The sequence below is a fragment of the Humulus lupulus genome, chromosome 5 (assembly GCF_963169125.1).
Source record: "Humulus lupulus chromosome 5, drHumLupu1.1, whole genome shotgun sequence".
Classification (NCBI taxonomy): Eukaryota; Viridiplantae; Streptophyta; class Magnoliopsida; order Rosales; family Cannabaceae; genus Humulus; species Humulus lupulus.
This window is the reverse complement of record NC_084797.1, coordinates 77,827-102,526: the sequence shown is the minus strand read 5'-3', so window position 1 is coordinate 102,526 and position 24,700 is coordinate 77,827. Positions and strand designations below refer to the sequence as shown.

The 24,700-nt window shown below is 35.1% G+C and overlaps 2 protein-coding genes and 1 long non-coding RNA gene across 4 annotated transcripts; all 3 read right to left on the bottom strand.

Annotated features, from left to right (window-relative positions):
- Positions 1–1,021: 1,021 nt before the first annotated feature.
- LOC133834143 (uncharacterized) lies at positions 1,022–2,819 on the bottom strand. The gene is made up of 4 exons (XM_062263651.1): positions 2,602–2,819; positions 2,342–2,434; positions 2,093–2,217; positions 1,022–1,548 (listed from the first exon to the last, which is right to left on the bottom strand). The coding sequence occupies exons 2-4, from the start codon at positions 2,424–2,426 to the stop codon at positions 1,315–1,317; spliced, it is 444 nt and encodes a 147-aa protein (XP_062119635.1). The 5' UTR covers positions 2,427–2,434; positions 2,602–2,819; the 3' UTR covers positions 1,022–1,314.
- A 3,490-nt stretch (positions 2,820–6,309) lies between these two features.
- LOC133834141 (dual specificity protein kinase YAK1 homolog) lies at positions 6,310–15,473 on the bottom strand. 2 transcript variants are annotated; one of them, XM_062263649.1, is made up of 18 exons: positions 14,720–15,472; positions 13,799–13,998; positions 13,470–13,623; positions 13,264–13,373; positions 13,084–13,153; positions 12,864–12,946; positions 12,700–12,781; positions 12,577–12,617; positions 11,391–11,513; positions 10,380–10,509; positions 10,015–10,129; positions 9,809–9,891; positions 9,611–9,685; positions 8,932–9,006; positions 7,974–8,788; positions 7,217–7,369; positions 6,829–7,106; positions 6,310–6,742 (listed from the first exon to the last, which is right to left on the bottom strand). In XM_062263649.1, the coding sequence occupies exons 1-18, from the start codon at positions 14,888–14,890 to the stop codon at positions 6,666–6,668; spliced, it is 2,835 nt and encodes a 944-aa protein (XP_062119633.1). In that variant the 5' UTR covers positions 14,891–15,472; the 3' UTR covers positions 6,310–6,665. The 2 variants fall into 2 exon arrangements, with proteins under 2 accessions (XP_062119633.1, XP_062119634.1); XM_062263650.1 differs by lacking the exon at positions 7,217–7,369 and having other exon boundaries at positions 14,720–15,473.
- Positions 15,474–18,042: 2,569 nt separating this feature from the next.
- LOC133780203 (uncharacterized) lies at positions 18,043–20,488 on the bottom strand. The gene is made up of 3 exons (XR_009869165.1): positions 20,376–20,488; positions 19,355–19,418; positions 18,043–18,188 (listed from the first exon to the last, which is right to left on the bottom strand). It is a non-coding gene; the product is annotated as an uncharacterized LOC133780203 (long non-coding RNA).
- Between the last annotated feature and the right edge of the window lie 4,212 nt (positions 20,489–24,700).

The following is a 24,700-nucleotide window of genomic DNA, read 5'->3' as shown; positions in this document are numbered from 1 at the left end:
GGACCAATCCTACCTAAAACCCGACCAAACCTAAAATCATCTCAAAATCCGAAAATTTCGAACCGAATTCGGTACCACTTTCCTCCACCCGAAACTCGAACTGATACACCCAAAACCCGAAAATCCGACCGATGTGCACCCCTAATAAATTATACTTGTTTCAACTATAAACCGAATACAAAACTCGACAACAAGGACGATTAGCAAATCATTACCCACATATTATGCATATGCATGCGTTGTATGTCTTGCAACATCAATGGTTCAATCATAGTGGTCTCAAACTTGGATGGGAATTTTCTGAGCCTCAGACCAGACCACTACGACTGAACCATTGTTGTTGCTGGCCCCAAAAAAGGCTTGGTGAAGTGTTTGAATTATTATGAGGCATACAATAATATTCACATGGAAATGCAATTGCATAAAAATATTTCACTATCATCTCTCTTAGACTTTTGCCCTTTACTAGCCATGAAAATTGAAAAGAATTTCAATTGCAACTCAAATAACACTTTCACTCTCCCAAACTTAGACCAAATAACTCAATCCACACAACACTCTCAATAACTAGCTAATCAACACTTCTGCTTCCAAACTTGTCATCACTAACAAAGTCCATATTAATCAACCAAAATCAAACCATTCTTTGCACCAAAAACTTGAATTTCATCTTCTTTTCAAACTTACTCATCCAACCAAACACAAATAACTAATGAAATTAACAATATAATAATAATTTAGCCATTAATTATTTTTTCTTCAATATTTTTTCCTTTTTTAAAAAAAATGTAAAACTAAAACATAACTTAAAAATTTAAATAAAAATGCTTGGTTTGCCCATAATCAAGCATAAGATTTAGCAATCAAAGACCATTATTTTCACAAATCATATCATAAAACTTCCATACATAAGTTTTCTTAAATCATCAACCAAAGAAATCATAAGGATTCACGCAACACATAAGCATGCTTAAACAAAACACATTCATGAAACTAGGGCACAAGTTAATAAGATCACATCTTTAGCTACAAATATACCTTTTTTCTCTCTTGTTCTCATTTCAAACAAACAAAGCTCTTACAGAAGTGACAATGCAAAAATAGAGAATGGACGTAGCCTCATGGCAAGTAGAGATCAGTCCTGGTCTCTCCCAGCAAAAACTTATTTGATTGTAGTTATGAAACTCGAATCCGAGTGAGTTGAACTAGCAAAAAAGAAAAAACTTTTTTTTAGAGCAACAGGGTTATGACTTCTATCTTTAATTTTACAGTTTAAGGAAGAAAAAAAAGGTCCCATTAAACTCTAACAAGAATTTAAGCCATAGCCTCGAGCTTCGGGGCTGCACCGTCTGCATAGACAGGGTGTAGCACATGCCCGTCCTTTGGCTCGACATGCACCCACTTCCGACCACTCAGCTTGTGTCGTTCAAACTTTACGACACCTTCTTTCAGAGCAAAAAGGGTGTGATCTCTTCCTATGCCCACATAATTTCCAGGATGAAAACGGGTACCTCTCTGACGAACGATTATGTTTCCAGGTATCACCCTCTGCAGCACAATCAGAAAAATATACATACAAAAAAAAATGTTTCAAGAGAGTTTAAATATAAAAAAAAAAGTGGGTTTATACATTTTTAGACGTTTGTTACCTAAGTTTTGACAAATTACTTTTTGTACTTTTTTAAAATAGTTCAAATAAACCTCTAAACTAGAGTTTGATCAAAGTTTTTATGAACTAAAATTACAAATAATTCTACAAACTAACACTTCAGAACAAAAATATAATTATTCTGTCTAAGAAATGTATTGTTATACTCAATTTTTTGTTCATCAAAATCAGGTTACTCTACAAAATTCAAAATTCAGAGTACAAAACACAGCGTCCAAACATATAATCAAACAAATATAAACCCTAAATAAAAGTTCAGCAGTAAGCAAGTGGCAACACATGGATTGCTTTTCATCTTTAGTATTTGTTTTCGGTTTTAAAATAGAAATGAAAAGCGAGAAGGTTCTGAATATGTTACTTGAGATAAGTTCCACCATTCTTTCAATTTAAAAAACCAATATTGACGAATAAAAAGCTTCTCACCTCTCCTCCATATTTCTTAACTCCAAGATTTTTGGGTAGTGAGTCTCGTCCATTCTTAGTTGATCCTGCACTTTTCTTAGTAGCCCAGCGCCTGAAGATCAAACTCAATCCTTCTCCAGAAACATCTAGATTTTTCATTTTAACCACATTTAATCATCAATTACAGATTCATAAAAGTTTCTAGTACGAACAATATCTGATTCTGATATGATAATAAGAACAGAACAGAACAGAAGATGCAACTCCTACCAGTAGCGCTGTTGTAAACACGAGGATTTGAAACTAATTGCTTTAGATTCAGTCTATTACATATTGATGCTGTAAAATTCATCATGTTGAAACCTGAAGCAAATGTGTACCAAATTAAATTACGAAGATTCTCAGTATATTGAAAATTTAAGAAAACTAGATAGGAAGAATCATTCAGAACATAGAACTATACGATTGTTACTAAAGCGGTACATATTCGAAATCGAACACATTCAGAACAGGCGAGGCAGAAATCATACCTGGTCTGGTCTGGTCTGGGTTTGGTGCGGGAACAGGCGAGGAGAGGTGGCGCAAGGGTGGTTCGATGGTGGTGAGGGCTGAGTTGGGGTCGCGTCTGGGTTCGGGTCAGCTGACTTGGGGGTCGCGCGCGAGGGAGGCCGAGATGGGCCTGGGTGATTCGGACAGGGGAGATGGAGCTGCCGAAGATGGTGGTGGTGGGGTTGAGTTTTGAGGGTGGCGCCTTGATAGGTTAATAGGGTTTCAGTAATGGGCTTCAGCTGTTTAGTTTGGTTTGGCCCAATAACGTGTAATTTTGAAGAATATTTTGAAAATTAGCCAGTTTTAATGAGTTCTGAACTAAAATTACTTTCTAAATATTTTTAATTTAGTTCTACTTATTTTAATCACAGATAATTCTAAAGATATAATTGACCACATGGTACTCTTCTAAAAATAGTATCTACCAATTATAGGGGTATAATAGGTATATTGATTGAAATAGTGGGTAATATACTAAAACTTAAAAATTGTAGATAAAAAAGAAAGTGGCTACTGGATCTAATTTCTACTAATTTTTACTCAAAACTTTAAAATTCATACCGATTTCTTGATAAGTACCAATTTTAGGATTAGTTAACTAAATTATCTATTAAATAAAGTCAGTTAAATTTTAACCATTATTATAATGAAATTTCACATAGTACTCTTGTTTATACACATATAATTTAGGTATGACTGAAGGGTATAATTGGTATATTCAAATAAATATTGAGTATAAAATTAATTTTTTTAAGAAGTGGCTAAAAACTAAATGGCATCTCTAAAACTAGACACTCCGTGTAATTTGTACAACAGATGGTGCAGTAGTTGTAATTACTATTGTTTACCGAGTTTTTCGGAAACTATATTAATAAAAATTAAGCAAGATTAATGATAAGAGATTTAGAGGATATAAGCAAGATTTTTACGTGGTTGGGGCGTTTATGAGCCTTAGTCCACGAGACAGTTGTATTAGAGCTTAGAAAATCTATAACAATAGGGTTTTCTCTTTGTTTTAGCAGAGTAACTGTATACACGCCAAAAATAGATCCCTTTCCCAGTGCTCTATCACATGTATTTATAGGTTCACAGGAGCACTGGGGTTGGGCCGGGCTGACCCAGGCCCAATAAAAGTATAAATACTACTGGCTTCTCTATCGGAAGCCCAATACAAAGGATAAAAACATAAAAGACAAACAATCACCCGAGCCCATTGGGGCAGCCCAAATCCTGCTTATCACCCGACAAATTGAGGCTTTTGGTCTGGGCATTTCGTATTACGAGGCAGATTCAGGGGACAAGATTAGTCAGAGTAGTGGCAGCATAGGTTTGAACTAGTGGCGTACAATCCCGAGGTGGTCTATTCCGTAGGTAAAACGTGGGGACAACCCCCATGTTTCATGGGACGGAGTCAAGGTCACGGATGTTTTATCCTGCCAATTATGAGGGCTCGACCCGAGTTCGTTTACCTCTGTCCCTCTTCGTTTATTGTAAGCCTGGATCATCCACCAAGAGCTCGGATCGCTTACCAGGCTTCGGGGTTGTTTGCATACATCCCGACTGTAACCCCAAGCAGTTGTACCTCTCCCGGATGAAGGTCCCGGATCATTCTTCCCGTACACCTTCCGGGCCTGGGCCCACACTTGGGCTGTCGAAGTCAATCATACTTCCTGTCAAACGGGCCGAGGTAGGGCCCGACACCAATCTCCCAGCTAGTGGGCCTAGATCGCAGTCCCGGGCCCAAGGCAGGATTTTGGGATAACAACTATAAAATCCATAATTTGATTGTATAATAAATATTATACATTTCAAAATAATACATTTGAAAAAAAATCATAATTTATATAAAGTAATTCTAAATTGTTCTTGCAGGGAAATCCTGAGTACATTACATTGAAAGTGTTGCCAAGAAATTAGCAACAACAAAAAAATAGACAATAAAATTGTCTGCAGATGAAGAAAAAATGAAGAAAAAAATAAAGAATGTCAAATACAAGCATTTCACTATTTAGTGCATTGAAGTCACACAAGATGACAACAACAATCCTAAATTACAAACACAAATTAACCCATTTCTTCATTTATTTATTTATTCAGACAAAATCACATTCTTTATTAAACTATAGACATTTTTTTTTTTTATTTATGAAGGTCTAGCATTTAAAACTGTTCACTAGCAAAATCATTCGTTCGAAAACAAAACTACCAAATACTTATCAACAATGTTATTGTTTGAATTCCAACAATATTTTTAGTAATATCTTTATTTGATACATTATATTAAATATTGTCTTTTAAAATATATGACACTGATTATAGGAAATTTATTCATTTGATACCCGTATTTTTGCAAAATATTATTTTGGTACCCTTTTTTCAATAATCAATCATATGGTGCCATGTATTTTAAAATCATACATATTCGGTACCCTAGACTCAAATTTGATAAATAAAATTTTAGCAATATGATCAAACTGTCATCAGTTATATTTAAATTTAGAACTAATATAATTGAGAAAAGTTTGATTAAATTGGTACCAAAACGATACTTTACAAAAATACACTGTATCAAATGGTTACCTACCATTGACTATATAATAAAATTTAATACAAAAGTTAAAAAATAAGACTAAGTTCGCATATTTTCTCAATACAACTAAGCAAACGTGCATTACATTTTACTAAGGTACGTCTTTATTGCAAATTTCAATATATATACATAAAATTCTATTTATTTAAAAATTCATTGAAAGTTGGGATTTGTTTTGGAAATAATCAAAACAACTTGAGAACATAACATAGAAAAAGGTCTGAGAATTTATATTTAACAAATACAAATCATTAAAACTGATACAAAGAGTGGTATTGAAGGAATGAAGTAGAAGAAGATATAAAAATGGAGTCTTTGACAGTGAAAGAAGAGGAGATTTAGTGGGTATAGTGGATTTTAGGGCATCTAAATTCGAAATTATTTTATTATTAGTTTATTTACTTTTTTTAATTGTAAATGCCACATTAGGTTTTTTAATTTTAATATATGATAAATAAATAAAGAGGTTAGTAATTCAAATTTAATTTTATGATTTCTAAAACTAAAAGAAATGATAAAACTCACATAAATACTTAATTGGTTGCTTATTTTCAAATTCTCAATCTAAATACTGATTCTAACTTTAAGCGACAAAATAAAAAAATACTAATTTCACATTTTCTCCAAATCCAAATTATTATCTCATAAAACCCTACAAATCTATCACTTTTTTATATTTTATGATTCCCTACCAATAACATATTCAGTTTTTCAAAATTCAAAATCAGTTTACGAATTCCAAACCAATCACAATTTCAAAAACATATTTTAAGACTATAAATCTAGATTTTCATTTTAGAAACACATTTTTTAAAAATGCAGTTTTTCAATCACAAACCAATCCAACCCAGCTTTTGCAATTTTGCTCTGATGCTTTGAACTTGATTTCACCTGAAGAAAGGGCTCAACAGTATATAGTCAGTCCTATCATATCATCACAATATTACTACAAAACTTAATTAATAGACCTTTAACTTGGTAAGAAAAAGAAGCTAGCCATAAATAATACCAAGTTGAGATAATTAATTTGAAATGAACTAAGAAACATAACCTCATCCAGCAATGAAAACGCAAAAGCACATGAATTGCATGCAGCAAATTAAACCAAGGCAAACATTACCATAAATTATACTTGTTTCAAGCATAAACAGAATACAGAACTGGACGCCCATTGAAGGATCACAGCGAAAAAGAATATATCGATCGCACAAGCACAGCACAACACGAACACGAATGACTAGGACGATTAGCAAATCATTAACCATATATTATGCCTATGCATGCATGCATGTGTTGTGTGCGCGAGTGACTCGCTTAAATGAATGATCGTGGTCTCGAACTTGGATGAGGATTTTCTTAGCCTCAGACCACTATGCTGGTGAAATACTATCAACAACATTCTCGTTAACATGCAAAATACAATCTGATGATCCCTCACCAAACACTACTATCGACTTAGGCAATCCTTCCATAATCTTTTCTTCCACGGGATGCTGGTGGGATGCTCGATACAGGATGATTGACCCTACGCCCTGGCGTTACAGTGGAAACTTTTAAGTTAAAATGCTAACAGAAAATAGATGAAAAACCAGGTACGAAGAATAGAATCAGGAAATACCCCACGACACGCCAACGCCATTGCTGAATGTGCTGTGTGATCCCCCTGCTGCTCCAGGATTATAGCTTGAAGAAGGCGGTGGGACCTTCGCGTGATTCCAGTCGCTACCTCTACCTGTATTGATGGGTCTCCCATGATTGAACCGCTGATGTTGCTGATGTTGCTGGCCCAAGCGGCTTGGTGAAGTTTGTGAATTATTATGAGGCATCAAATGAGAAGGTTTCGATGAAGCACTACCCACCTCCAGACGAGGAAATGATTGAACATGTCCGTTTTGTCTGAAACAAATCACGTTATAAACCAAAACCATGTCAAAAATATTATAAACGGAAATCCAATAGAGTAAATAACTAACAAATTCCATACATCTAGACAACACTCGACCCACCTCTGGAAAGGCACACTCGAACTAGTACTTGACAGATGGTTAAATCTTCCATGTCCAACCAACGGTTCGACAGAACCAAGATCCATACCATTGCTGAAGTCACTAGTCATGCCGACCAAATCTGACCCATCCTCTTGGAGAAGAAGTTCTTCACTGGAGGGCAAGTTAAATTAATAAGGCACCAACCACGAGCTATTATAACTAACATGCCAACTGTCTACATACCAATGAACCTATAAATATATGTATTATGTATGACCAATGATTGGCTAATGATGCAAATAATGTCTCCTCTTACACCCAAGATCATATTAATAAGCTGAAGAAATGGCAATTTTTAAGTTAAAATTTAAAGATTTTAACTGGTCGTAAGACTAGAGTCAGTAACCGACGCCGGCATCACAGGAATTATCTTACTCACTAGCAGTCAACTCTATGGGACTAGCATATCTCAACGCTTGCTTTAGACTCTCTTGGCTAACATTTCTATAAAATAAGAAAAAGGAACTAGAACTAAATACATACTATGCAAATCAACCATTTGATTTCTTTCTTTTTATGGACAAGTTTTGACTGTTTTTACATCTAATATAGGTTTTCAATTATTAAACTGAGTTTTAGTTCCTCCTAATGCCACAACATTTACTTTACTTGCATGCCCAAAAATTCAAATTAAATTACATGCATGTATTATTTGCATCTAAAGCATGTGCCAGCTTATTTGTAGTATCATAACAATTATATACAGCTAACTAACCTGTAATTGGGATCCCAGTCCCCTGGATCAGGCAATGTCAGGCTATTATCATGCTTATCATGATTAACTCCTGCTGTTTGTGAATATTGCAAATTGGAACCGAGGGCAATGAAGCCTGGCATGCTCTGAGCAGAGTAACCAGTAGAGATACCACTGCTTCCTCCATGTTGCTTCCACCTTACAGCATTAGAATTTGAATGCAGATGTGATGGTGAACTGCCAGGTAGTTGAGAGTTACCCTCAGATTGGCTATAGTTGGTGCCATCATTAGATTGCCCTTGCCAATTTGAAGATGAACTCTCCTGAGAGCCTCCGGGATATCCCCAACTTTTTCTTCTGTTAAACTGGTTGACAGCAGACATCTTTCCTAAAGGTGATCCATGACAACTGCCCCTTGCTGGAGAAGTTGGACCATAGTGTCCAGGAGAGCCAGCTGACACTTGAGCGTACGAGGTAGGTGGAGTAAATTGTGATGGACTGGTGCCAAGCGGCAGTGGAGCAAAGTTCCCAGCCGACGGACTTACACCAAGTGCATTTCCATGTGAATATTGAACAATCCTCCGTCTTGCATCGGGACTGCTTCCAAGTACTGACACATTTCCTGGTACATGCATGTTCATGCCAGATGGACCAACAGGTGAACAATATGCAAACATACTACTTGTATCTCCATAACTCCCATAGCTGCTTCCTAACCCAGTACTATCATTGTAGCTACCATAGCTTCCCATACTGCCATAACTATTAGCTGTGTACGGTGGTACCATTTGGAAATGTGGGCTACCATGCACAGGAACTCTGTTCCCAGTTGTAATCTGAAAAGATGTAACATTAACACAATGGAGGAGAATCAAATATATTACAGTGACAATGATAAACGAGAGGGTGGGAAGCCAACCTAATAGAAAAAGTGGATTATATTAAAACATGGAACATTTCAAGAAGGAAATTTGCTCACATTGGGAGAGAGACCTGCAGCAAACCAATGCCCTCCACCAGGATGATGGTCCACCCGCATATTTTGAGAAACGGGCTGAAAGAGAGATGATAAAAGTAAAGCACATCAAGAACAACGAAAATGTCAGTATTTTTCCAGCCAAGTCCTGCTTTACTTCTATGCAAGTTGAAACAGCGCATGGATGAATGAAGTACATTACAATTTACGAATAATGTATTGATGAATACTGAATGGCTATCTTAATTACACAGATAACAGAAAAAGGAAAAAAAATTGTCCATAAGTTTTTGTATGTTTTTTTTAGGAGATACTATCCTCCAGCTGAACTCTACACCACCTTTGGAAGGTAGAAGAAACTAACGTATTGGTAGGTAGGTCCCCAAGAGGCCTGACCACTCAACCTAATCATGGGTGGAACCGTGGGAAATATAATTTTACAGAAGAAAAGTGCTCCAACAGAAAAATTCAAGAGTTAAACAACCTAAACATATTTTACCAACTTTCAACTAACAGATAAGCATGGGTCAAATAAATTCAAGCATTGCAAAATTAGAAATCTGAGGACATTTTATAATGAAACATTCAACAAAAACATTAGGACGGATTAATCATGCCATACAATTAACCAAGAACAGATTCTATTATCTAATTTAGAATGTCTGTGTGCGGAACCACTTACCACTCGTGGGGTCTCTAGTGGAGGTTCGAATGGGGATGTGAAAGGTTCTCCTGTTACAAAAGGGTGTTTTGAAGCCTGCAGGCACATGAGTTCACCTCTAACAACTCATAGCAATGAACTTATTTCGTATTTTATCAAATATAAAGTGGCATAAATGATTAAAGACTAAAGAAAAACACGAGATGATAATAGGAAAACCTGAAATGGTGACCACCGGTTTGCAGGATCAAACTCCAGAAGTCCCCTCAACAAATCAATCAAGGCCAAACGCATTTGATTTTCTGCAACACATAACAAGGAACTCATCGTGGACTTCTTTAGAAAAAAGCAACCAAATAATAAGCAGACTAAAAGCAGTCTATTCTGCTTTGAAAACTGATAACTATTTTAAAGAAAAATCATACCTTTAATGATTTCCTCCTTATTCAAGTTCTTTCTATACGGATAGTTGGTAATAATTTCTTCAAAGTTCTTAAAATTGAAATATTCTTTCCCGATGGCTGGCTTTTTTGATTCTCTCTGAAGAAAACCATCAACAGAAGAGTTAAAACAATAATGTTACAATCCCGTCCTCCCATCAACACTTGGGAGGGACAAAACAAAACAAGAAACACAGCAAAACCATACAAATCAAAGAAACAACATCAATTATTATAACATAGTCCTAACACTTTTGAAAAAAAGCATCTTACATATAGATAACAAAGAAACTTCAAATTGAATTATTCACTTCTTTCTTAATCAATCTGCAATAATACTTAGCACTTACAGCTTCATATTCTTCTTCTGTTAATGCTTGATATACACTCCCATTCTCTGAACTGTGGATGCTCCCAACACACTTAAAAAACTTGCTTGTGTTTTTTGCCTCTTTAAGTATATAATCAGGGGGTTGTCCTCTGGAAAGCAAAAAGAGTTAGAAGCATGGAAAAGAAAAATTGAAGAGTATTTTTTGGGATTATTATTCAAGAAAGTAAATAAAAGGGGATAAGATATTTAAACCAAAAAAAAAAGCAGAATAACATAATCTGAAGAAGAAGTAAGGGAAAAAAAAAAGAATAAAAAAATTATATCAGATGACCGGGAATGCCACTAGAAAAGTTAACAGCTACGCAAGTGGTATACCATCTTCTGATCATTACAGCAGAAGAAATATATCACCGTACTGAAATACTTTTATCAACATCAGACAATTGTCAAAATTGTTCACTTAAATGAGAGACAAAAAGGTGTGTGAATTTGAATTCTCCAACTCCATTTTACAAACACAGAACACCACGACATACTCAAGGACCATTGGGCTAAGTAACCAACTTCTAAGTTCTAGCCAAGTTCAGCAACAAAACTCCTGAAAGGTTATCATATCCACTTTGCATAACCACTAATGGTCCTGTAGTTACCTATCAGAAATAAAATACTTCCTAATTGTGAAGTCAAGAACCATCAATATGTCTGTAGTTTCAACTATAAATTCTAGAAATTGATGCAAAGGGAGAGAAAAAAATCTATCAAATGTCCCAACATTTTGGATTTATGACTTTCCAACTAATTAGATATTTACTTGAATATGTGTTGCTTCTTGTTTATTTACTTAACATGTCCTTGTCTGAGTACATATATGCATATTAGTATATTTATATGTAGACTATAGTGTACTTTATACATACTTATCTATTTCTTACAATTGTATGTATGGCATACCCAAAAGCAGAATGAATTAATCTAAAAGAAATAATCAGTACCATACTCAATGAACTGATAATCACAAGATGAAGCATACCCGAGTATCTTAACCATTCTTCGTAAAAGATCAAACTCTGACGCCCCTGGGAATAACGGCAAACCTAAAAACAATTCAGCAAGTATACATCCAAAGGACCACATATCAATGGAAGTGGAATATCTAGAGAACTGTTAAGGACCAAATCAAGAAGACGTGAAAACAGGTCAAAACAAATGACATAAACTCATCCTACTTAGATAATTGTCTACTCTACCAAGAAACTCTTCATCACCATATTACTTATGTATTTTCTTTTTTTTTTATAGGATACATTTGCAAGGATTTGAACCCAGACCACTCAACACACTAACCCAGGAAACCACATGAGATAGCCTCAAGTGGCTATTACCATCGTTCTACTTGATCATCACATTAAAGACAAAGTTCCATTTGCATCTTGGTAATGTTACAGCATGCCAAATGAATTCCACAATCTGGAGGGAGTATACTGCGACTCAGTGTTTCTTTAGGCTAGAGGGTTGTGAAGCCCAACTCACAAAGACCAGAAACAACTCGAGAACCTTGCAAGTTTGGCTACCTAGCACAACAGCTCCTCTAGCTTTTGAGGGTCAACCCATAGATCTGCCAAAGTAAAGCGAGGAGTTGTTACTTACAACATCACTAAACATTAAAGATAAGACCTTTAATCATCTATCTACAAACACATAACAAACAATCTCCTAAATGATCAACTCTTTGGTAACTCATCCATGACGATCATAGTCCTTTCAATTAATTCCAATTTATAAATTAGAATTTTTGAGTTTCTAGTTCATTAACCTAGTCTAAACCTCAACCTCCCAATATTCCCAATAAACCTATATCCCCCAGAAAATTTTTATGTGTTCATCGCCTCTCTAACTTCTTAAGTTAGAGAAAGAGTTGAGCATTAGAACGCAAGGTGGATTTTCATTCTCCTAATTTTTCAGTTAGAGAAGGACTTGAGCATTAGAACGCAAGGTAGATTTTCAATAATATTTTGAAAAACGACATGAGAGCGGCAGAGTTATTTTTTTCTTTCTTTTTTTTTTTTTTTTTTTGTGGGGGGGGGAGGAGGAGGCAGAGTTAATTGCTATGCTTTCGACTTCTTCAGGATGATTGTTTTAACAGCGTACAATGACAACCAATACAGTTAAATTTGTGCGCATAACAAAGAACAAAATGTAAATATTCAAAAGGATACTGATACCCAAGAACAACTTCAGGAGATCTGTAGTAGCGACTCTGCATGAAAAAAGAACATATACCTGTAAGACTCTACTCTGCAAAATATAAATGTACAGAAACCTAAGCTGTAACCACAAACCTGAATGTAGGAGTAAACAGTGCGATTCTCCATGCATGCTGATCCAAAGTCTATAATTTTAATTTCTGCTGGCTTAACATTGCTGTTTTAAAAAGACAGCAATCAAGTCAATAAGAATATATTCTAAAAACAATGGTCCATGATGCATCATCGCAAGTACAAACCTTGGACACAAGAGTATATTTTCAGGCTTCAGATCACAATGAATTATTCCAGCATCTTTTAACAGAGCCAATCCACATAGAATCTACTTAAAGCAGATTAAAAAAAAGTTATTACAAAATGTAAGATTCAATATCACTGGAAGACAGAGACAATCAATGTAGCAATAAGAAAAAAATGCAGCGTAGGATAAAATTCTATCTGTAGCAAAAACTATCAAACCTGTTTTCCAAACAGCTGAACAATGCTCAGTGACAACCCCCTAAAATGATTCATCTTGATAAGCTCATACCTGAATAGCTACAGATTGTCAAAATACATTGCACCAGAAAATATATATTGATATATTGACTCAAATAAAAAATATTGGTATTCTAATCATCAAGGGATTTAATGACTTACAGGTTTGTGTCAAGAAGTTCAAAGCAAATGCATAAATGACGTTGAAAAACAAAGTAATCATAAATACGAACAATGTGATGCTTATCCTCGGGATCATAATTCTTATTTAGCTGCAAACAGAAAACATGTAGAGCAAACAGTTGTAAATACTGTTTTTAATACTCTAACACAATGTTATACCTGCGGCAAAGTGATAGCATCATTACCGTTCTCAAAAGAGATACTTCTACCAATGCCTGTTGATAGTATGCGGGTTGATTCTTAATGATCTTCACAGCCACAAAAGTTCCTTTGTCAGAATTCCAGCATTTCGCCACCTGCCCGAATGTGCCATGGCCAAGGACATCTTTAACAACATACCTGTGAAATATTTAAGGCGAGTATAAACACAATCATAAAAGAACCAAACCCAGAGGCAAATGAATTGATTAAATTAATATTTGCGACAATATATGAATAATATGGCTTCCAGCCCCCTCTTCCTCTTTCAGGGAAAAGAAGGGGGGATGGGGGGCAAATAAAGGCAATAACAAACCTTTGTTGCGTATCCGAATTAATTAAGGCATAGTTCACTGTGAGAATCAGATCTGAGTTCGAATTATCATGTCCATCATTGGAAACTCCAATGGATGGGGTGGTCAAATATCTCTTTGGATTCAATTCTTCTGAATACTTAAATTGTGGATTGCATATTTGGTATGTTTCTATTATGTCCTTGGTTAGTCTTGACACCAACTGCAGAATTGAAAGCTGTAAGTCAGCAAAACATTCTGGTTCAACAAATTTCAAAACAATACACATGATAAGTACAAAGATCAAAATTTTGCAATATAACAAAGTCAAACAACACAACATCACACAAAGGTCAGTTTAAAATATATTTGCACATCAACACATAGAAGAACATGTAATAAGGCAATAACAACTTAAGCCCCCACTCAATCAGCTAAGCATGACACCAGAGAGTGAAAAGTTTTAAGAAAATATTAATCATATATATATATACCTAACCGTACAATCCTAAAAGAAAAAAAAAACCATGACAATTGCAATATAAGTAACCAGGAGGGACTCGAACCTCAGACCTTCGAGCAAACCCCACTGATCGTTTGGTATGCATATATAATACATTTACAAGAAAGAGAATGATAAGGTATCTTCAAGAGAGAAGCAAACATACAGAACAAATATGAAACTAAGCACTGCTGACTGAACAAAGTCTTTTTCTTTTCTTCTTTTCTTAATTGTAAACCATGTTATCCGTTTGATAACACATTTTCACATTTAAAGCCCAGTGAGGCAAAGGGCAACACAACACAACAGAAAACAAAGGAAGGGAAGGTGATCCTTTTAATTGATTTCTCATAAGTACTGCTACTGCTAGTATAAAATTAAGCAACTTTATATAAAACAGAAAGTATAATTATAAAGATTGAATAAGAAAAAGAAGACTAACAGGTCTTCTGACGAGAACTCGGAGAGCTTGTGATGTGGGTTTGGGAGCTTCATAGGGAGTAAAGAGCGAGTGTTTAGGGCGCCAATAAGACCCCGATGAGTGGTGGTCAGAGTGAGGGGGTTCACTGGTATCAGTTTGAGTAGTACTAGGGCTAAGTTCATCCATGACCATGAAGCAAGGAAAAGCTACGACTTGAGCAGTGGAGCTGGAGACGGAGACGGAGGCGGAAGCGTCCGGTGCAGCAATTGAAATTGGGATTCAGTGAGCACACCGACTGACTCTAATCCCATCATTCAGAGGAGCAATCCTTTGTTTTTTTTCTGTCACAAGATTACAAGCCCACCGCAACCCCCAAGATCCACCATCATTAAGAATCCAAATTGTTCAATTTCTTCACATGCACCCACTTGATTGATTGAATAATTGATTAGGATGATGATAAGTCTGAGCTTTAATCAATTCGAACAAAGATTCTGAAATTAAACACATCAACCACCTTCTTCTTCTTCTTCTTCCTTATATTGATTGATTCTTCCGATCAAGAAAATCAAGAGAATAAATGAGAATTGGTGGCGATCAACTTACAAGAGAAATATAAAACAAAAATGGTTTGAATTGGCGTTGCTGGTGCTGATGATTCTGACTCGGATTTCAGAGAGAGAGTATGATTGGGTTTGGTTTGTTTTCTTTCTCTGAATTCGGATTTTGGTCGTGTGTTCTCTCGTTCCACCGTCTTTCTTTTATTCTCTTCTACACACCAAAACCAAATTGGGGAGTAATACTATTATGTGTCTTCATTTAGAAAGAAGACACTTGTAACTGGGCCTTGACCTATTGGGCTGGGCCTGGCCATGTTTCTTCTTGAGTAAACTAGACTATTATTTTCATTTTTGTAAAATTTATAATTATAATAAAGGGAATTTCCTTATCTTTTTGGAAAGTATTATTTTGGTACCCTCTGTTTTCAATAATACTCATATGGTATCCTGTATTTTAAAATTATACATATTTAATACTCTAGACTCAGATTTGATAGATAAAATTTTGTCAATATGATCAAACTGTCATCAGTTATATGTAATTAAGTAATTAAATTTAAATTTGGAAATTATATAATTGACAGCAGTTTGATTAAATTGGTAAAAATTTATTAATTAAATTTGAGTTTAGGGTACCAAATATGTACTATTTTAAAATACAGGATATCATATGAGCATTATTGAAAACAAAGGGTACCAAAATGATACTTTACAAAAATACAGGGTACTAAATGGTTACCAACCCTATAATAAAACTAAAGTAATTCACATATGAATCTCATACGAGTGTGTTCTTTTGCTAATTTATTGGACTGCACCACATATACTGTTTAAATAATTTTCTAAACCGCAACCCACACTGTATAGACTTTAAACTGCATCATGGATTCACTGCTAGCCACCATGGATGTCGTATAAAACTTGTAGCATTGCCACTTTCAAGCTTTATTTTTTGCTAACCCTAACGTCGGAACTAGGAGATTTATACAAAGTTGAACTCAGCTCAATGAGGAGAACAAAGCAACAAGCCACCTAAAGTCTCTGTCTTCTTCATTTACACCATTAGCTATGTAAATGTTCTTTTTTATTTTTTGTTAATAGGATCAATTTAATGATATAGCCAAATTACTTATAAAGTAAATTTAAATAACCAACGTAGGCTTATTACACTATTTATAATGTTCTTCATTCAAAAATTATCAACTTCAACACTACTTGTAACGTTCTAAATTTGTTAATAAGGCTTAGGGCATTGATTAGCGTACTGGAAATGCAATAATTGATTTAATTATGCTTATATGTGAATTTGATGATTATGTTATTAGAAATACATGTGTTAGGTGAATTAAATATGCATGTGGGCCCCATTTGTCTTAAGGGGCATATTTGTAATTTTGGCTCATTGAGAGCATAAATGTAATATTTGTATATATTGTGATTGATACCACGAGTGAGTGGTGATATATTTGTGATGCACGATCCGAGACGGTCCTAGGGAACAGTTTAGTTAAATGATCACAACGGAATTGAATACCTGGCTCGAGAGGAGCCTAGGGGTATTTTGGGAACGTAATACGTGTTCAGGATTTATCGAGTAATGAGTAGTAATTTAACAATTATATAGACATGTCGAAGTTGAACGGGGATTTATAGGAATACTTGAGGACTTAACGGGATGTGACCATTGACGAAATTGCCCTTGGTGGCACTTGAGGATTTGGATAGACTTAAGGGGCATTTTAGACTTTTGGCAAGGGATAGACTTATACTCATTTGCCTGCAGAGACTCTAAAGAGGTTTGGAAGGAAACATAAGAGGAAAAAACACCAAAATATCTCAGCTCTTGCTCTCTTTCTCGACTCATTCTCCTTCTCTTGGGGACTTGGCTAATCTTTGAAATTTTGGAGGTGAAACTCATAAACTAAAGCTGGGAATTTGATAAAGATAAGCTAAGGGTGCTGAAAAGCTAGTCTAAGCTCGAAATCTTCATTGAGGTAAGGTTACTTACATGTTTTGATGATCAATTCTATTGAGAATGAAACTTAGTTAAGTTATAGACTTAAGATTGAATTTGGTCTAAATTGGGGTGGGTTAGTTAACCTTCTGGAGTACTAGCATCGCTTAAGGTGTAGTAGAATGATTGTGGGGCTCAACCCTGACCTTGGGGTATGTTTAGATTGAATTTCAGGGAGGTTAGCTCGTAAGAATGCATGGGAATTCTGGGTTTAGAGGCTCAAGCTACGGCCCTGTTCTTCAGGCGCCGCGACCCGCTTGAACGAAGAGGCCTAGGGGCCTCAAAATTTTGCCCAAGCACATGGTCTGGAGTGTCGCGGCCCTTAAAGGGCTGGGTCGCGACTCAAATGCGAAGTGTTGGCCATTTGAGGGTTTTAAGTTTGGGAACCCAAATGTTAGGGCTCGGGAAGGGTTCTACCACCCGATTTGGTAGGATCCAAGGTCCCTAAGGCTAGATTAATATTCCAAAGTTATTTATTGGGTTAGAACTTGATGGTTGGTTATTTTGAATGCGTTGTGACTAGGTTTTCAACGAGGCTCGGGTTAGAGGACTGTGCTCGGGATTGCAGTACTCTGATAGCTCAGGACACAGGTAAGGAAATTGTTGTACCTGTAGAGCAGGGTGTGGCCCTATTGTTTGTATTGCAGGGCGTGTGTAACGTCCCTAAGGTAGGGTACGTCTGCCACATACTCGTAATTCTAGGGTTTACGAGTATGTAAGGCACTTGACCAAAAGAATTAAATAAAATGATACGAAGAAATACAGAAAAATTTAAAACTTTTATATAAACTTATTAGAAGAAATTATTACACATATGAATACTTTAAATTTAAGGCAGCCATATGAAAACTCTAAACCATTATTGCATTGCTACTGAGTCCGTGCTCCACAAGTTGCTCAACAGCTAAAGCCACACCTGGAAAAATGTTGGAAAATAACATAATGAGCTAACGCTCAGTAAGCAAATCTCATGCATACACATACACATGAATGTCATGAGTTTGTAGTGCACATATACTAATATGCTGACTTATATACTTATGCATTTCATTTATTGCTCATGCACTTTCAAACTTTACTTTTATGCTCTTTCTTTTAGTTTCACATTTTTATGGGCCCAATATCACTTGTGCACACTATTTGATTCGGCAAATGCCTGCAGGGCTTATAACAGATATCATATAGAATCCCATGGGTTCTCCTCCGGCTAGCCATCATCTCAGCTAGGCTCATCATAACACTCATTTCATCGTTGCCATAGCTGCCATACTTATTACACATATGGAGGAGAAAGACGGGAACATGGCAAACATATCTGAATGGTCAACTCTGACCTAGCCCACACTAGTGGACGGCCACTATAAGCCGTAATAGACCTCCGTCTTCTTTACTGAACTTACTTGATTGCTTCATCGAAACAGTGGCACCCTTTTTAACATCTTATTATCACTTTGCTTAAGCCTTGTGTCATTAAAATGTTTAACTTTACATAAAACTTTTCAAGACATTTCATAACTTTTCTCATATTCATATGCATGGTCTTATATCACATAATAATGTATCACATAACTGTACATGCCATGCATACATGCTGATGCTGAAATGCCAATGTTCATGTTCATGTTCATGATTCATGTTGATGGTATTCAATCAAGGCATTGTATCACATCTCATATAACTCAAAACATCTTTAGTCATAATACATGAAGCTTTGGGTTGGTGGCGTTGTTATACCTTAACGTAGAGCTATGGCTCAGGTCTAAGGTTTCCAGCCTAAAAACTTAAACGCTTCATATATCATAACATATAACAAATCATGAACATAGAGTAATCCACATATCCATCAACATAAGAACACATACTTGCACATAATTCATATCATTTTTAACCAAGTAAGACATCTTTCACATATCACAGAATTCATCAATTACATATCACACAACACCCTTATGGTGTTCATATAACCATTCTTCACATACTTATCATATGCATCATCATCATACCATACTTAACTCATCAGATGTACACAATCAATGTAGTCATGCATCTTACACTTAAGCACAAAAGGTGAGATTTACTTACCTTAGGTCCTTAGCTTATTTTAAAATTCCTCACCAAGAGTCAATCAATCAAATCCATACAAATCCTATTCAAGGCACATCATTTATTAAATTCTATCAAAATCATAAATATACACTATTGATAGTGTATATTAATAATACCAGAAACTATATAAATGATAATAATAAATTATTATCAACGTAATGCAAATAACACTTCATATAAAACCATGCTTTAAACCTTGCTCATAAGATAATGTACTCTTATGATAATAATAATAATAATAATAATAATAATCCCAACAATAATAATAATTATCGTCTATAAATAAACTTATTTCAATATTCATAACAAAATACTTCAATAACAATACGTATATGAATGTATATATTCCAATAGTCATTTTATAAAAGAAATCATATTTTTAACATAAAATTATAATAATCAGTATAATGATAATAATATAAATATAAATATTTATATTATTATTAATTAGTCATAATATCAATTCCAGTGATATAATAAATATACTTTATCCAAAATTCACTGGTCTTACAAATATCAATAACTGTAAGAAACTAATATTGATATTATTTTAATATTCAAATATTAACAAAATATTAATATATAAGAATAATTGTTAAATAACATGTTTATTATAAATCACACTTTTTATATATATATATATATATGTATGAAACTATATTTTTGATTTACTTAACAAAACAATAACAATAATAATTAAAATTACTTAATCATAATAATTTCCATATTAATATAAAATCAATTAAATATGTATTTTTATACTTTATTTAATATCTAATATTTTCTAGAAAATTGGACAGCACAACGGCTATAAAGTGGACAATTCCAAAAAATCAAAACCTGTATCAAAATATATATAATTCCAGACAGCCAGTATAATTACAGAAAAATATTCCATATATCAATAATATATAATTATATACTATAAATACACATAATAACAATCACTCTAATCAATCACAATTAAATCACAATATATAGGTTAAAGAAATTATACCAAAATGATCGGGTTCCACAACAAGTCAAACGATGATTTTCTGAGACTCAAAACGTACTTCGGAACCTCGAACACTAAGTTTCGACCGTCGATCTACGGTGGATCGCGGTGGCTCGTGGTGGGCCCACCACCCAACTATGGTAGATGTAGGAACAAGTTATTGGGTTTTGAAGCCCACAACACGAGGAGCACGATGGTGGTGACGGATCGGCAAATGGATGCCCGAGGTGGCCGAATCGCAACTTTGAAGTCGCGGGGTGGCCGAACTTAAATCGAGTGGTTGAGGCGTTTAATCGGCGAGTGAGCTCTAGATTCCCGCGTAGATCGATAGTTCGGAGGCCTCTGAATCCAACGGTCCGGCGCGTGGCTAAAAATGGTGGCCGGAAAGTACTCCTGCGTCGTCGGCAACAGTAATACGCAGAGGAGAGAGAGAGAGAGAGAGAGAGAGAGAGAGAGAGAGAGATTTTCTGAGGAGAGAGAGAGAGACTCGGGTAAAAAAAAGAAAGGCTGAAGCCTTTTCTTTTCTTTTCTTTTTTTTTTTTAAATTATTTTTAAAATTATACTTGGACCCAAAATATTAAAATTCTTTTCAAATAAGCCATTTAGCAAAACTTTCTTAATTTTATAAAAATCCCCAATTAAAATTATATGACATTTGGGTCCAATACTTGACTACTCAAGTTTCTCTCTCTTTAATCTCATTAAAAACATAAAATCATATTTTAAATACTATTTTTCCATTACTATTTCTTAAATTTGTAAACTTGTACATTTTATGTATTAAAACTCTGATTTATAATAAAAATGTTGGATATTACAGCGTGACCCTATTGTTTGAATTGCAAGGCATAGCCCTAACGTTTATGTTTAGTATGTGTTTAAATATATGTGTGTTTACCCAAAAATGGCTGACGTAGCAAGAATTTATTACACGCGGTTGGCACGTGGCAGTGTCAAAGTGAAGAGGTGTTGTTCGACTATCGACCAGCTCCTTATTGCTTCATCAGATCTCGCGATTAGATGCGACCAGACTGGTCGCATGCTTCGGGTTATTTCCTTTAAAGATATGTAATCTTATAATAACTACATTTATTGTATTCTTTTTATTGCCTTAATATGCTAATATTAAGGAGAATTAAGGCTCATTGGCCCATGTAACTCTCATTGAACCTATAAATATGCATGAGATGGCTCAATGAGGGGACTTTTGAACCTTTTCTCTGAATACGCATAGAAAGAGCGTAAGTGTGATTATCCACCAAAAAGTTGTAATTCTCCTAAAGCTTGTGAAACTCAAGAACCCTAGTTCTTTGATCACGGCGTTGGGATTCAACGTCGATAACAACATTAAGTGGACGTAGGTTGTTACCACATTGTTGGGGTCGAACCACTATAAATCATTTGCATCATTTCTTACCATTTGATTCCATTCTTGATTGCCTTCTTATTTCTTTATCATATTTCTGACTCCGTGTCATTGGCCAAATCGAGGGTCAACACTGTGAATATTATGATATGTGATGCATGTCTGTAAGTGAACGGCGGAGCCCGGGAACGACAAAGGCCAAGAACGGCAAGAAGTCGGGTACGACAAGGGGTCGGAATCGACGTTGAGCACGCTGAGTGCATGCCGTCAAGGCGAGACCCTTCTAAGGTGCTGGAGCCACCCTCTCTGTGAAGACTGCGAACCCAGGGCCTAGTAAAGCGCTTGGGACGGTATTGGCTGCTATTTGTTTAGCTCGTTGGCTGTTTTATTGTATATTGTGGATTATTATGCATATGTTTTATGTTTTGTGTTGAGTTTTCTTGCTGGGTCTCGGCTCACAGGTGCTCTATGGTGCATGTAAGGGCAAAGGAAAGGTCGACCAACCATGAGTACGGAGAGTGTGAAGCGACGAGTACATGTTCAGCCTACCTGGCTGCCATGGCCAGTGTTATTTTGGGAAGATGTGTTGAATTGATTATTTTGTCGCTTAGGTTGACCTTAATTGTATTTTTGTGTTTTAAAGTATTTTCTAAACAGGATTTTAGGATCCCAAATGTATAACTTTTTACTATTTCAGTGAATGACCACAATTTTAAAATTAATGTCTTTAAACGACTTTTATTTCAATTTAGTTACACTTTTAACCTAAAATCTCGATTAGCGAGCTAATGACACACTTTTAACTCACATAGTAACGACTCTAAGGGAGTAGGGTGTTACACTACTAAAAACCTAAAATCAATGATAAAAAAAATTAAAGATGGAATGTACACCATCATTGAAAATAAAGTAACAATCCACAATCTTCATTGAAAGCCAATGAAACATGCTAGCAGATCACGAAGTGAGAAATCAATATTCACTTGAACAACACTCGTATATTAAGGTGAAACGTCCAAATGTTGTCCAAACTAGGCAAGTCGAGTGACTCAACAAAACCAACACCACAAAGAATGAGAAAGAAGAAGGAAGACGAGGAGGAGTAGGGCTGTGCACAAACGATCCGATCCAATAACAAACCGACCGATCCAATGTCAACCGACCGCTAAAAATTGGATATCCAATCATGATTGGATTGGATCGGATGACATTTTTAAAAATCCAATATTGGATCGGTCAGTTCTTGGATGACATGTAAATCCAATGGATCCAACCGACCGATCCAATCCAATAATGATCCAATACCATCTAATTAATATTCAGATAAAAAATATATTATATATATTTTTTAAAGTTAAAATATATTATATTTTATTACATTTACTGTTTACATATATTATATTTGATGTACTAAACTTTTTTATTTAATTATGATGTATTATTGTAATTTTATGTTGGATTCCTACAAATTATTAAGACTTATGTTTTTAATTTTATGTTGGATTCCTACAAATTATTAAGACTTATGTGTTTTAATTTTATATTAGATTTGTGTTGTAAACTTCTAAATCATTACAATTAAATATTTTTATTATTTGGATGAGTAATTAGTGTTTTTATAATTGAAATAATATATATTTTTTTAAAAATCAGCCTAAATAAAGGTTTTAAAAGATCGGATGGATCCGATCCGATCCAACGGATAACCAATGGATGCATCCAATGGATGGAACCGAACCGATCCAATCATCCATTGGATCGGATCGAATCGGTTGGTTCAAGATGATTGGATCGGATCGGTTCCAAAAATCCAACATCCAATTGGATGATTGGATCGGATCGGATGGGCTTAAAAACATTGGATGCCATCCAATGAACACCCCTAAGGAGGAGAATGTCGTGGAAGGTGAGGAAAAAAACAATGTTTTAGTGGAGTAATTTAAAAGAATATATTTAAAATAAAATTAGAGTTATAAATAAATTTACTAGTAAATACTAAAAGTGATTTAATTATCTAATACATAACTAATTTATGTCATATTAAGTTGTGAAAATTCTCACTAATTTGGGATAATTAGGTGAACACACTCGTACTACTGCCAAAACATAGTCATCAGGGTGTGCCAGGTCGGTTGTACGAAGCCAACAACCACTCTTTGCTCACGATCACTTGACTGGTGATAACAATGAGACGTTTATCCTTTATGTTAGGTTGTGGACCCAACATCTTCTATTGAGTTCAACTCGATCAAACCTTGTATCCTTGAGGAAGTGGACTTCTTAATGGATTTTTTATGTTTAATTATTCGGTCCAAGGCTGTTATGAGTAGGTGGTTCATAACCTATGACCAAACCTATATTTGGTGAAGTGGGAACAACGTTAGTGACTTACTTGAACGTGTGTGGGTGCACAACTATCGACTTCACAGGATCTAAATGACAATCGTCTCGAGGTTGACACATGTCATTATTAATGTTTATCCCAAAAATAAACACAGTGACGGAGCAAGGCAAAGTGACACATGGCCACCAAATGCATAACTGTTACTAGTCCTGGTCGATTACTCGACTAGATCATTAGAATATCTTAGGTAGGTTTAACTGATGAAGTTGAAGAGTTATTGAACGAAGGGTTGTTGGTCGAAGGTCAACTAAATATGTGAGTTGCTCGAAGAAGTGTTGGTCGAGAGATGAAGCCAACAACAGACCAAACAACCAAAAGTGACATGAATTTTACGAGATATTTATGTAACTATAATTTGAATGTATTATTTATATTCTTTTATTACATATATAGTCGTAACAAAATAACATTATGCGTGTATGGCCTATTTTATACTTATACGACCCATGGTCCATTAGGGACTCTATAAATAGAGATTTCTCACAATTATTATTTTTCATGCGCACTTACATACAAAATTTTTATCAAATTGTATTCCTTATCATGCTTAAGAAA